General features: G+C 33.5%; 1 protein-coding gene across 1 annotated transcript in view; it reads left to right on the top strand.

The window, feature by feature from the left end:
* LOC109719173 (fatty acid desaturase DES3-like) overlaps window positions 10,661-13,263 on the top strand; it is a 9,568-nt gene continuing 6,965 nt past the window's right edge. Inside the window, exons 1-3 of the mRNA XM_020245716.1 lie at window positions 10,661-11,085; window positions 11,517-11,606; window positions 11,874-11,940. Coding sequence (XP_020101305.1) covers window positions 10,700-11,085; window positions 11,517-11,606; window positions 11,874-11,940 — 543 coding nt within the window. The 5' untranslated portion in view covers window positions 10,661-10,699. The remainder of the gene's footprint in view (window positions 11,086-11,516; window positions 11,607-11,873; window positions 11,941-13,263) is intronic.

Raw genomic sequence — 13,263 nt, 5'->3', positions numbered from 1 at the left:
TACGTAGATTTAGTTTGATTGGATATAATAGGAAGTGAAGAAACAATAAAAACTTAGCTTATATTACAGCTGCTGTAGTTGAAACTGCAGTAAATTTCGGCGTAGTTCCACCTACTACATTTGATCCTTTTTGTACAGTTCCAACTACAACAGTTGGATTGGAATTAAAATTTTTCATGCAGTGACAACTACAGTGCAGTTACAACTACGTGCAGCCAAATAGCTCTTTAAAGCAGTTGGTTAGTATTCTTCACTCTAGTTTCGAAGATCTGCATTCGAATCAACTTCATAAGGAAATGTACACGTGCGTTGGCTGCGCAATTATTTTACCACTATTGTTTAAAACAGTTGGACGGTATTCCCCACTCTTCCTAGGTGGAAAAAGATGCATGTTTGAATCTCACTTCGCATAAAATCAAATAAATAAATGCATACATTAATCACGGCCTAGGTACATCTTCCCACACGCAACAACATAAAATCCAAAGCATAAAACGTCATCTATTTCTCTTTTTTTTTTTTGAGAAAAAGGTAGCACGCTACCCGCTTCATTCATTGATGTGATGAATTAGGCTACATGGGTGAGGCAACACCGGCCTCGGTGGGGGTGAAAAAAAAAAAAAAAAGGCCTAGATCCCACACTACACCCGGGCAGACAAAACTTGGTCCCAGAGCTTCGTCAACTGCTTGATCTTGTACACTGCTAGTAGGGGGTCTGCTTGGGTCATCCTAAAAATCACCCCATTCCTAACCTCCCAAATAGTCCACTAGTAGGCTACCAAGTCAGATATCCAAGAACACGATAACTGCGATCCCTTCAACCTTATCTACCTATCCCAGATTGAGGTCACATCATCCCACCTATCCCCAATATGGACGGTCTCCAAGCTCGTCACCATGAGGAATTTCGAAAAAACGCACTGAACAAATAGATGGTCGACCGTTTCCTCTTCAGACCCGCACAACATACATACGGTATTTCCAGACCAACCTCTCTTAAGGAGGTTGTCGGCAGTTAGGGGCCGTTTCTTAAGGACGATCCAGGTGAAAACTTTCACTTTTAAGGGTACTCGGAGTCCCCAGATCTTACTTGATCGGGCATCCCTTAAACCCCCATCGTTCAACAACAAGTAGACTGATTTAACTGTGAACCGCCTGTCAGAGCTGCATCTCCATTGTACTCTATCTGATCTATGTTTGAGTTTGAAAGTGGATATCCTTTCCCTAAGAGCTAGGTAGCTAGGAGTCAGTCCCTGTCCGCTGGGGGACTCCCCTGAAAAAATCTTGCTCCAGTTCCATTCGCTGGTAGTAAGGCATTCACTGATTTTGCAGATTTTGTAGTGCGAACGAGAGTAAATTTCAGGGAAGGCCGAATCTAACGTCTTGTCACCACACCATCGGTCAGACCAGAAGTCGATAGTCTCCCCGTTTCCCAAAATGTAAAAAGCTCCCCACTTGAAGATTTCATTAAGTTTAAGGACTCCCTTCCACCAATAGGAGCTAGGTTGGAAGGATCTACCCTCCTTAAGTGGTCTTCTTCTACGATAGTACAAATCATGTACTAGTTTATTCCACTCTAGATGTTACTCCGAGAAGAATTTCCACCACCATTTGGTTAATAGGGCCTGGTTCATCGTGTCTAAATCCAGAATATCGAGCCCTCCCTCTTTCTTACTTCTACAAGCACTCTTCCAAGCGACCAGACATCCCTTGCCGGGTGCATTGCGACCTCCATTCCAGAAGAAGTTTCTACGTAGAGCCTCAATCCGCTTAATCACCCATTTGGGTGCCTTGAACATAAACAGAAAGTACAGAGGTAGGTTTGTTAGAACCGCATTTACTAGGATTAATCTACCACCTTTGGAAAGAAGTTTCGCCTGTCATCCATCAATTTTATATTGAATATTCCGGATGATGCCCATCCAGTCCTCCATAGAGGGGGGTCGGTTAGCTAAGGGCAAACCTAGGTACTTGGTTGGAAGGTTCCCCACGGTACATTCCAAAACAGACGCAAGTCTAGTCGCTTTCCTTTCCACCTATCCAGTGTAGTATAATTCTGATTTCTTCTTATTAATTTTCATCCGTGAGGCCCATTCGAAAAGATTCTACATGAACTTGAGATTTCTTATATACTTTTTCTTAGTCTCGCAGAAAAAAAATGTGTCATTTGCATATTAGATGAGGGACATTCTGGACGTGTCAGAAGGCCCAAGGCCTTTAAAGAGGTTGTTAGAGACTGCCACGTTCATCATCCGGGCGAGGCACTCCGCAACAAAAAGAAAAAGGAAGGGACAGAGCAGGTCGCCCTGTCAACATCATCTATTTCTCAATATCACAAAACCTCCTGAGCATTCCTGCTGCTTCTTGATTAGTACAAGCCACAAAAAAAGGTAGTAGTTTTAGTTCAAAACTTTTCGCTTTTCATTAGTTTTCCACATCTCTTTAAATTTCGAAGAGAAAAATGCAGGGAATAGCATTAGCTGTTGACACGTCCAATAAATACAATCGCGCGTAAACCAGTCCTTTACGTGACAAGAGAAAAATACCAATTTTACATAAAAACTAATGTACGACGACTAAAGTCTAAAAGAAGAATTAAAGAATCATAATTAAACTTGTACTATCCAAATGCTTCAAATATACTTTTGTTTTTTTTTCCGTATAGTAGTATTTGGCTCTCTTAAATTATTTAAAGTTAGTATTTTTTTATGAAAAAAAAAAACTTAAGTTACCGGACACTACTCATACCATGTTAAAAAAAAAGAAACAACCTTTTTTTTTTTTCGAGAAGTCTATTCATACATTATGGCAACGCAAAAATAAGACAAGAGTAAGAAGAAAAGCAATGTATCTCTTTCATAAGGGGAAGTTTTAGTTTAAGTAATGAACCAAACACTGTAATTACTTTTTCTAGTGGAGAAACTCCATTGTGGTTTATTTTAGATATACCTAAAAAAAGAACGGGCCCTATCATTGGTTCCTCAACCTTTTTGTGTGGTTCTTAACTTTCTAATTCTTTAATTAGATCTTCAACATTTATTATTTATTTTAATCAAATTTTGGTAATAAAAAATACTGTTAAAACTGGACGTGACAATATTCATTAAAGTTAAAAAATTTTCGACAGCAAGGACTTTAATTGAAACAATAATAAAGATGCGTGTTGTGTGTGTTCACGAGATTCGTAGAAAATTCAAAAGCATCAAATAAGAACAATTTAAAGGGCTAGTAGAAATGTAGAATAAACAACCCGATTCGATTTAGATTTCTGAATAAGTTGTCTATTCAATTTGTAAGGTTTCACTGTCCTCAAATTCCAACCGTCCGAAGTACGATTTTAAAAATTATTAGAAACTAAAGTGGAATAATTTTAGAAATTGATGTTATATATTATTAATAATAGAAAACACATGTTAATTTCACCATAATACTGGGATTGGAATTCACATGTAAACTTTGAGAAAGTTTGGAGCCTGGGGCTAGATAGAAGCTCAAACCTCCAATCTCAAAATAGACTACGTGGCATTTTACCGCCATAGTATTATTACAGCTAATATTTCGATAATCTCAATATCTTCTATTAAAAATATTCAAATATTATTATTCATTTTCAGTTCGATAGTTATAAAAGATATTAGTGAAATAATAGAACCATTATAAACTTTTAGACAGTACAAATATTATATTATCATTAGTTAGGACATAATCTCATTTTCATACTCGATGAAAGTTATTAATAATCGATTAATAAAAATATTTTAATCCTTAATAAGCTTTCAATTCAAATAACTTGATAACTCAGTAACAAATTTATCATATCATTATAAAATATATAATCTTTTTAGAATATTACAAAGTTTGAACTAAACGGCTCCTAGTTTAGTAATTGACGTACGTGTGCCTCTTGTTGAGACAATAATTGTAAAGTTATTTTGAAAAATAAAATTATTTAGTGAGTTGTTGCCTATGTCCTCATCTCCTGTACCTCATCTTTCCGTACAGCGTACGTGAACACTATGCTTAAAATTAATGCCACAAAACTTTTCGTAACGCATGTTATTACTAACTTCTCAGTATTAATTAATAATTATTAAAGTCCTTGTACATGTCATTTTTATCACTTTAAATATATCCCAACACGCATTTTCCTGGTGCTTTAAATAGCGGGACACGTGGTAACGTCCTAAAAAGTGAACAATTCGTCTACAGTACGTTGCACCCCCAATTTCCCATCTCTCCTATAGATTTTTCTAGGAAAAAAAAAAATGTCGCACGTGTAAGAAAATACAGTATTTAGTTTAAAAATTATAATATTGGAAACATGACTTTTAATTCTCAACTAGAATTTTGTAGTAAAATATATCTTATTACTAAGAGGGAGAAATCAATATACCTTATTACTAAGAGAGAGAAATCCGCGTCTGTTTCTTTAGATGGTAACGATGATATATAAATTTTCAAAATTAGATAAAACAAGATACCAACTTAGAATACCAATTTTATAGGTCATCAAACAAATAGTAACAGTAATAAGAGTTGAGTGGGAATTCTATCGGCAGCAAACGAGTTTTATTGCCACTCATTTATTTTCGATGATGGAGCCTCCGAATTAATGATCGGCACCATTGAATATAATTTATACCATTTGAAACATTTAGAAATCAAATTTCATATTTTCTCAATATTATTCTTTTGTCCATCAAGTAGAAATAAAAATGAACGGCTAAGAATGAATATACTTTAAAAAATGATGATAGGAATCTTGTAATCAAGATCGAGAGTATAAATCTTATTCTAAATAGTTTAAAAAATTTTCTAACCAAAATTTAATTAATTTGGATATCTTTATACTGTTAAATGTAAAAACGCTTCATATCGACTTTCAAAATTAATAATTTTGAAACATTTTGATCATTAGGTCAATGATGTCGAAAAAATTTGAAATTTGTTTTCTAAATACTGCAAGTGATATAAATTATATTCAACGATACCGATTGTTAATTTGGAGGCTCCATCATTGAAAACAAATAAATAGCAAGAGAGTCTATTTACTACTGATAATATTTTAGCTTAACTCATAGTAATAATATTATCATTGGTATACCATTTTGAAGCGAACAACCCTTTCATATTATATTGGGGGACACTTGGGGGAAGTATTTTGTATACTCAGACCAATGCTAAATTTTATGTGTAAGAGGCCGTAACTTAATTGAGAGAGTTGCTATAACCTCGAGAAAGCTTTATTAGATTTCTTTTTTCTTTTCTTTTTTTTTGAGATAAATGTAGCACGCTATCTACTTCATTCAATAGGATAAAAAAACTAAGCGTATAAGGTGGAAGCAGCTTAGGCTTCCTTGAAAAATACCAAAACCGAAAATATAAAAACGAAATAGAAGAAAGGAAGGTACGAGGGGAGAGAAAAAGATCAGAGGGAAGACAAAAGATTGGAGGGTGACGGGTTACGAGAGCGTGATCCAAGAGCTAAATAGGGTTGAAGCTCTGTCTGAGGCTCTGACGACGTTGGGAAGATTCGAACAAAAGACAAAACTGTTTTGCTCGGTCCAGAGAACCCACCAAGTAGCCGCTAGCTTGGTTAAACCTTTATTTCTTGTAGATGCGTCGGATACGGTGGTTTCTATTTAAGGCTACGGGTCCACATAAATTGAATCTAAGTTAAAAATAAAAAATTGTTTGAAATTGGGGGATACTTGGGGGAAGTGTTTTTTTTTTTTTTTTTTTTTTTTTTTTTATGGCATCCTTTTCGAGGCCTAAGTTGTCTTATCCTGAAACTTAGTTCATCCTTACAATGAATGAAACAGATAATATGTTATCTTTCTCTCTAAAAAAAAAAAATGTTTCAAATTAAAAAGGGTAAACTTCAAATACTCTCCTTGTGGTTTCACATTTCCTCACTTTAGTACCCATATGATTTAAAGTGTATCAAGTTAGCCCCTGTGGTTTCGCACTTTCTCACTTTAGTACCCTATAGTTTAAAGTGTATCGAGTTAGACCTTGTGATTTTTTTTTTTATTATCCATTTTATTAATTTTTTTCGTTAAATCAGTAACAAAGTTAAAATTAAAGGGTACTAAAGTGAATTGTGAATATTCAATAAACCTAGATAGAATATCTAAAGTTTTTTTGTATATAATTTAATGAAATATTAACAGAGAAAAAAAATCAGTCACAAAGTTAAAATTAAAGGATACTAAAGTAAATATTTAATAAACGGGCGTAGGGTATCTGAACTTTTTTTTATATAATTTAACGAAATATTAACAGAGAAAAAAAAATCAGTGACAAAGTTAAAATTAAAGGATACTAAAGTAAATATTTAATAAACCGGCGTAGGGTATCTGAACTTTTTTTTATATAATTTAACGAAATATTAACAGAGAAGCCGACGAAAAGAGAAAAATAAAACCACATGGTATTAAATTGATGCACTTTAAACCAAAGGATACTAAAGTGAGAAAGTGCGAAACTATAGGGTACTAAATTGATACAATTTAAATCACATGATACTAATATAAAAGAGTGCGAAATCACATATGTGGTATTTAAAGTTTTCCCAATTAAAATACATTGCATGCACGTGCGTCGCTGTAACAAATAATTCAAGCTGTTACAGTAGTTAAAATATTAAGTTTAAAAGTTAAAGTTGTTAATTTAGTGGTTGAAATATACATTCCAATTTTTACAGAAATATTATTTGAGTAAAATAACTAAAATAAAAATATAGAAAATTTAATTTGAGTATTTGCTTTCAAACTAAAATCTAATTTCAGCTCCCGCTTGATAAAATTTTGAAAATTTTGTTGTGAAAAATTTAATTATTATTTTGTGGAGTAACGAAGCTGTTCGAGAAATTAGGTGAAAAAAAGAGACACAAACTCGTTGAAAAATTAATTATTTGTAAGATATGGCTTAGTAGCCCAAACGAATCATAACGCTACAAAAATAATTTACTCATGATTAATTGAATGGTTAATCAATAGAAGCACCATTGCACGTATTAATTAATTTAATTTAATTGTACGTGTTGCATTTTGATATGAGTTTGTTTACAGATGATGTGGGGACTACGTACGTGCGTGGGCAATAAATTCTTCTTAAATTACACTGCTCCAAAAATCATAAAAATTCCTAGAATTTCCAAATACAAATATAGTTGGGTTCAAATAATTTAAAGTTTCAAACATTTGATGTGATTTTAACTTTGAAAGCAGAAATTCCAATTTAAAATTTGTTTTAATTAACTCTACTCACATAGAAAGTTGTTAATTAAGCAAAAACGCCAATATATAAATCAAAGCACAATTCCTTAATTTTCTTTTATTAGGAAACAGTTTACCTACTTAAAATGATTTCTAATAACTTACAAATTTACGTATTCTGATTCTTATTTTATTGGTAATTTGTACAATATGTTTCGTGAATTGTATTGAACATTTAATCAATTTTTTTTATGCATGCCATTACTTGAATTAAATTAAATAAACTGTATAACTAAGTATAGCATTACTTTTTCCGTTGCCAAAATTTCGGGGCATTACATATTTATTTACTATATATATATCGCCTATTTGCACTACATGAATTTAATTGTTCTGATACAATCACTCGACATGCATTAAATCTCGCAATGTACGACCTGTAGGATGATATGCGACTCAAAAAAAGAAAAAGAAAAATTGAAACTTTTTTGATTCAAATCCTTCTAACAGCTATTAGAAGTGTGTGGCCAATCTACAACCTCTTTTGATTTGAAATTTCGTAATAAAAGTGTCAAATGTGATTTAACAAAACAATAAAATATACGTGAAATATAATTTGCCAGCTATAAAAGGAGCACACCTGACTCTACTTGAACAAATTAAATAGTCATAATTTGAACCTTCTTTCTAAATTTTTCATTATTTTTGGAATATTCAATGCAGTGCATGGATTAAGGAATGTAAAATGTATGCCCACTCTTCTAAGGCGCAAGTAACAGCTTTCTTTTATTTTTTGTATGATTATTACTAAGCTCGAATCAACTCAGAACCTTAAACTTATAGATAAAGATAATGTCTAGATTATTGTAGAGATTAGAATTCATTTTATACGGAACTAAACTATTCGGAACTACTAATGCGTGGCACAAACTCAATGCAATTATATAAACCACACATTAAACCAGTATTAATCCGTAATTCTAACAACGACTAGCATATATGAATAACAAGGCGTGGTATATATGCATGCAAAAGCCTACCTTTCTCCTAAAAGTCCTTTCCTGTAACCCCCTCCAACTTCTCAATGAATTTATGATGGTTGCACCGACTGTCCCTAACGCAAGTGGCAAAAAGGCTCGGTGGTTGGTACCCGAGACCCAAATTTGAATCCTAGTTGATTCACATTTCCAGCTAAACTTATTTCTAAATGAAATAAACGAAGTGGGTAGCATGCTACCGTTCTCTCAAAAAAAATTTATGATGGTTGTTACCTAATGCAAAAGGCCATTTTATTTTGCAACAAATTAATAGCAGAAAAAATAGTTAGTGGTCGAAACACAATTAATGCACCCTAATTGCGCTTAAGTGGCAACATAAAACAATTAATGCACCCTAATTGCGCTTAAGTGGCAACATAAAATGGTCACCCTCAATAGTTGGAGGGTATAAAACATTCTTATTTATTCTCTTTCCATGTGTAGGTGGAAAAGTAAAAGTGAATCTCAGTTTTTTCACATTAACAAGACAATGAACTTTATTACTTTTCTATAAGAATAAAGTGTTATTATTATTCTCTTTATATGTGAACTCAAATACCATAATAGAGTTTGTCAAAAGGTGGGAGAACTAAGTCTCACTTATATATTCACATTAATAGTACAAAATAGACACCTCTGGATTAGTACCCATACTTTTATGAGTTGTTATAAGAACAAAGTGCTACTCTCTTCTTAGTTCTTAATGTGACCACAAATACTAGATTAGAGTTTCATATTAACCACATATTTCAATAAAAATCGTCATTCATTTAACATATACCTACAAAATGCGACAAATTCAAACTAAGAAGTGCTTTAATGGTGAAACATTTTAAGGACATAGGACGTGGTGAATTTGAATGAGAAAATATGTGAATTTGCTAAGGAAAAATACGACTGCAGTTTCAAATACATTAAACCAAAATTTTTTTAATAATATTTATAGTTTTGACCAAATTTAAATAAATCTAATCTATTGATACTGTTTCAAAATCTACAAAATATACAATGCTAACCATTTAAACAATATCTAATTACTAAATAAATACACAAACTATAAATATTATTAAAAAAATTTTGGTTTANAGTTTGGAGTTTAACGGTGTAGAAGAATCTAAATTTCTTAAAATTTTGATAAAAAATACTTTAAATTATCTAGATTAAGGTTAACATTCTTGATCTTAAATTTAAAAGTCCTATGCTCAAATTTTAAAGATTATTCAATTTTTACTGTTTATTTTGACATAATTTATTTACTAAGTAAATGATGTAAAAAAAAAACTAAAATTTTATTCCTAAGAACTTCATATACCTTAAATCATATTTAACGGTGTGAATCGTTAATTTGAATACCCTAAGATCGAAAATAAAATTATAGTACCGGAGCTCTATATTATATATTTTTGAGAGATAGATAGCACGCTATCTGTTTCGTTTATTTTATTTAGAAATAAATTTAACTGAAAATGTAAATCAACTAGGATTCAAACTTAGATCTCGGGTACCAACCACCAAATCTTTTGCCATTTGCTTTAAGGACCGTCGGTTCTTCCTCCATAAATTAACGCTTCTTTGCTGAGGAAAGGACAAAGATGTTGGACCCAAACTCAAGACCCAACTGGTGATGTTCAACATAAACTCATGAAAATCTCAACACCAAAAATTAGAAAATTGAGACACCCTAAATTTCATATTTTAGTTTTGCTCGGTGCAATGTACAGTACACTAATCGAGGTCTTTTTTTTTTAAAATCCTTTTTTTTTAAAACTTTTTAAAATGTAGCATATGTTTTAGAGCCCAAAAGTGTAATAAATATGCATCCAATCACCGAAAGAGGGTAATAAATGGGTAAAGTGTTTTAACAGTGCTTGTACTATTCCGAAATTGCAACGTAGTCCCCGACCATTTCACTTCTACAATTAATCTCTAAACTTAATTTCTCACGCAAATACGTGATCTGTTTTGTTTGTGATAAAATACACTGTTTCTAGCAACGTTTTGTATCCGTGGAACTTTGCTTGAATTGCAATTCATCATTTGAACCGTAAAATATTAAAATTTACCATTTGACTCACCACTTTGTTATAATTTATTACGAAGTCCTTATTTTTGTCGATTTGATCAAACAATCATCGCAAGAGTTAATCACCCAAGTAACACATCAGAGGGTAAGTTGGTCACTTAAATATAACTCATGTACGTATCTATGATAACGTGTGTGACACTTTAATAGTTTGTTTGGACTATGTGAGTGAGGTGAAAAGTAAAAAACGTTAGGGACCTAATGGCAATGATGCGTTACTACAGGGATGTTTTTTGGTTTTTTTCCCATGCACCTGACGACTTTAAATAGAGGAAGAACCCACAGGGTACTCTGCGTTCGACACCTCTCGCCTCCGAAACAGTCTCTTCTCCACAACGCTCCTCCCGGATCTCAGTTCCATGGCTCCTCCTCATCCTCCTCCTCCTCATCCTCCTCCTCCACTCGCCGAGCTCGGTCCAATGGCGCTGAGGGAGGCGGAGGCGAAGAGGGGGGAGGAGGGGGAGGGGGCGAAATTCGCGGGGGAGAGGGGGGTGGGGGACGCCGACGACGTGTTCGACGCGGGGAGGGCGCCCCCGTTCCGCATCGGCGAGGTGCGCGCGGCGATCCCGGGGCACTGCTGGGACCGGGACGCGCGGCGCTCGCTCGCGTACGTCGCGCGCGACGCCGCGCTCGTGGCCGCGCTCGCGGGCGCCGCCGCGCGCATCGACGGCTGGGCGCTCTGGCCCTTCTATGGGCTCGCCCAAGGCACCATGTTTTGGGCCCTCTTCGTCCTCGGCCACGATTGGTACTTGCGTATATAAATGATAGATCTATTTTTCTACGGAAACAACCCCCTCAACTATAGGCCTCGTCCCCAAATGGTCCCCTCCACTTTGATTTTTCTCTTTCTTTTTAAATTAAATTAAAGATTCTAATAGTTAATATACCCATTAAATTTAACGGAATTAACAAACACTAACTAGAGTAACAAATAAATTAAAACATTTATTATGTTTTGTTTTTTTTTTTTTTTTTTTTTTTTTTTTTTTTTTTTTTTTTTTTTTTTTTTTTTTTTTTTTTTTTTTTTTTTTTTTTNGTTAATGGGCATTTTACAAAATCGACTGTAGTTGAGGGGTCCTCCATACCTTTTTTTTTTTTTTTTTTTTTTTTTTTTTTTTGTAGTAGTAGTAGTATTAGTAGTAATGTGGGGGGAGTTGTTAATTTGGTTATTAACAGTGGGCATGGGAGCTTCTCCAGCAATGCCACTCTCAACAGTGTGGTGGGTCACCTCCTTCACACCTTCATTCTAGTGCCCTATAATGGATGGTAAGGCCCTTTCTTAATTTTTTTTTCTTATTTTTCTTTTTTTTTTTGGATATGGCCATATTTGGTATAGCTAAAGGTTTTTATAGAAAAAAAAATTATAACGTACAGTTTCTGCAAAAATACTATTTGTTATTATGCGTAAAATCTATGATCTTATTTTAGCAGACATTTTTGCTGATTTTATTACTTTGTTATGCTTTTTTTTTGGCCCCTGATCACATAGTAAAGTTTAGTAAATAGATTATTTTTTGCCTCTCTTGAGTGAAGGAGGATTAGCCACAGGACGCACCACCAGAATCATGGGCATGTGGAGAGGGATGAGTCATGGCACCCTGTGAGTTTTTGCACTATTTTTTCCTTTTTTCCTCTTTTCTTTTATTTTTAAGATTTTGTTTGTTTCGTAGTTTACAGTAAATCTTTTAGGAACTTCACTTTATGTGCAAATCCGGTCAATAAGTTCCTTAGATTATAGTTTTACAACCTAAGCTTCGAAATGTATCTAACTATTCCTACATATATAATATAAGCCTGCTATAATGGTTATCTATATTAAATTTTTGATCATTTATTTCAAAAATACGTGCCAATTACTACCTAGTCCAGTAGTTCTGAACCTCCCGCGAAAGTGTTATATATGTTGGAAGATCCTTTGAGGTGGAGCCTACAGGCTTATTCAAAAAGTAAAAATATATTCCGACAATAAATTACTCAGCTAATAGTATGTCAATCACCCGTATCGAAATCGTCTCCCCCATTTTGTTTTCTTTATATTATTTTGATTCCATCATTTCATAAATGCTCTGATGAATCGAAATTGGTATATAGGGTATAAGAATCTTTATAAAATTTTCTAAGCAGTTTTTCGACTTATTTTAATGTTTTGTCGTACTAAAAATTTAAAATATTATTAATTTTTTATAGTAGATTATCTGTTTTATTTATTTTTTAAATAAATTTAGTTGAAGATATAAAACGGTTAGACTTTAAACGTGAGGTACTAACTAATAAGCTCTTTCAACTATTGAAGGTTGATCAGTTTAAGTTATTTTATTCATGAGAATCTCAAACTTTGTCACCTTATACAAATGATTGTGACATGTTGGAGGTTATATATATATGGCCCGGCTATAGAGCTTATAAAAGCACCAAGCATTTTGTGTTTGTAAATTTTCTACCATTAGATCTATATCTTTGATCATTTTCATCCGTTAGATTATACTATTCAACCAACCAACCAACCAACCAACCACTCAACCCTAGAGGGCCACATCATCCTAACCGCACATTCCTTAATCCAAGAGTCGAAAACTTATAAGCACCAATGACTTTGTACTTTTAAAAGCATATGAGCTCAATTATATCGGTAGCATATGTATCCTATCGGTAGCACGGAGGCCTCCGTGCTACCAAATTGTTTTCAATGATGCGGCTTCCAAATCGACGATCGACTCCGTTAGACTTGATCTACATTATTAAAAGTATTTGGAAACTAAATTTCATAATTTTTTGACATCATTTAGCTACTGATCAAAAGGTCTCTAAATTGACAATTTTAGTGGTAGATATGATGCGTTTGTGAATTTAACGGTGTAAAACAATTCAAATCTGATGAAATTTTTATAGAAAATTCTTTTCACTATTTAGAGTAAGATCAGTA

Source organism: Ananas comosus, linkage group 13, assembly GCF_001540865.1.
Source record: "Ananas comosus cultivar F153 linkage group 13, ASM154086v1, whole genome shotgun sequence".
NCBI lineage: Eukaryota > Viridiplantae > Streptophyta > Magnoliopsida > Poales > Bromeliaceae > Ananas > Ananas comosus.
Note: the sequence above shows the minus strand (reverse complement) of the source record. Positions and strands in the feature narration are given on the sequence as shown.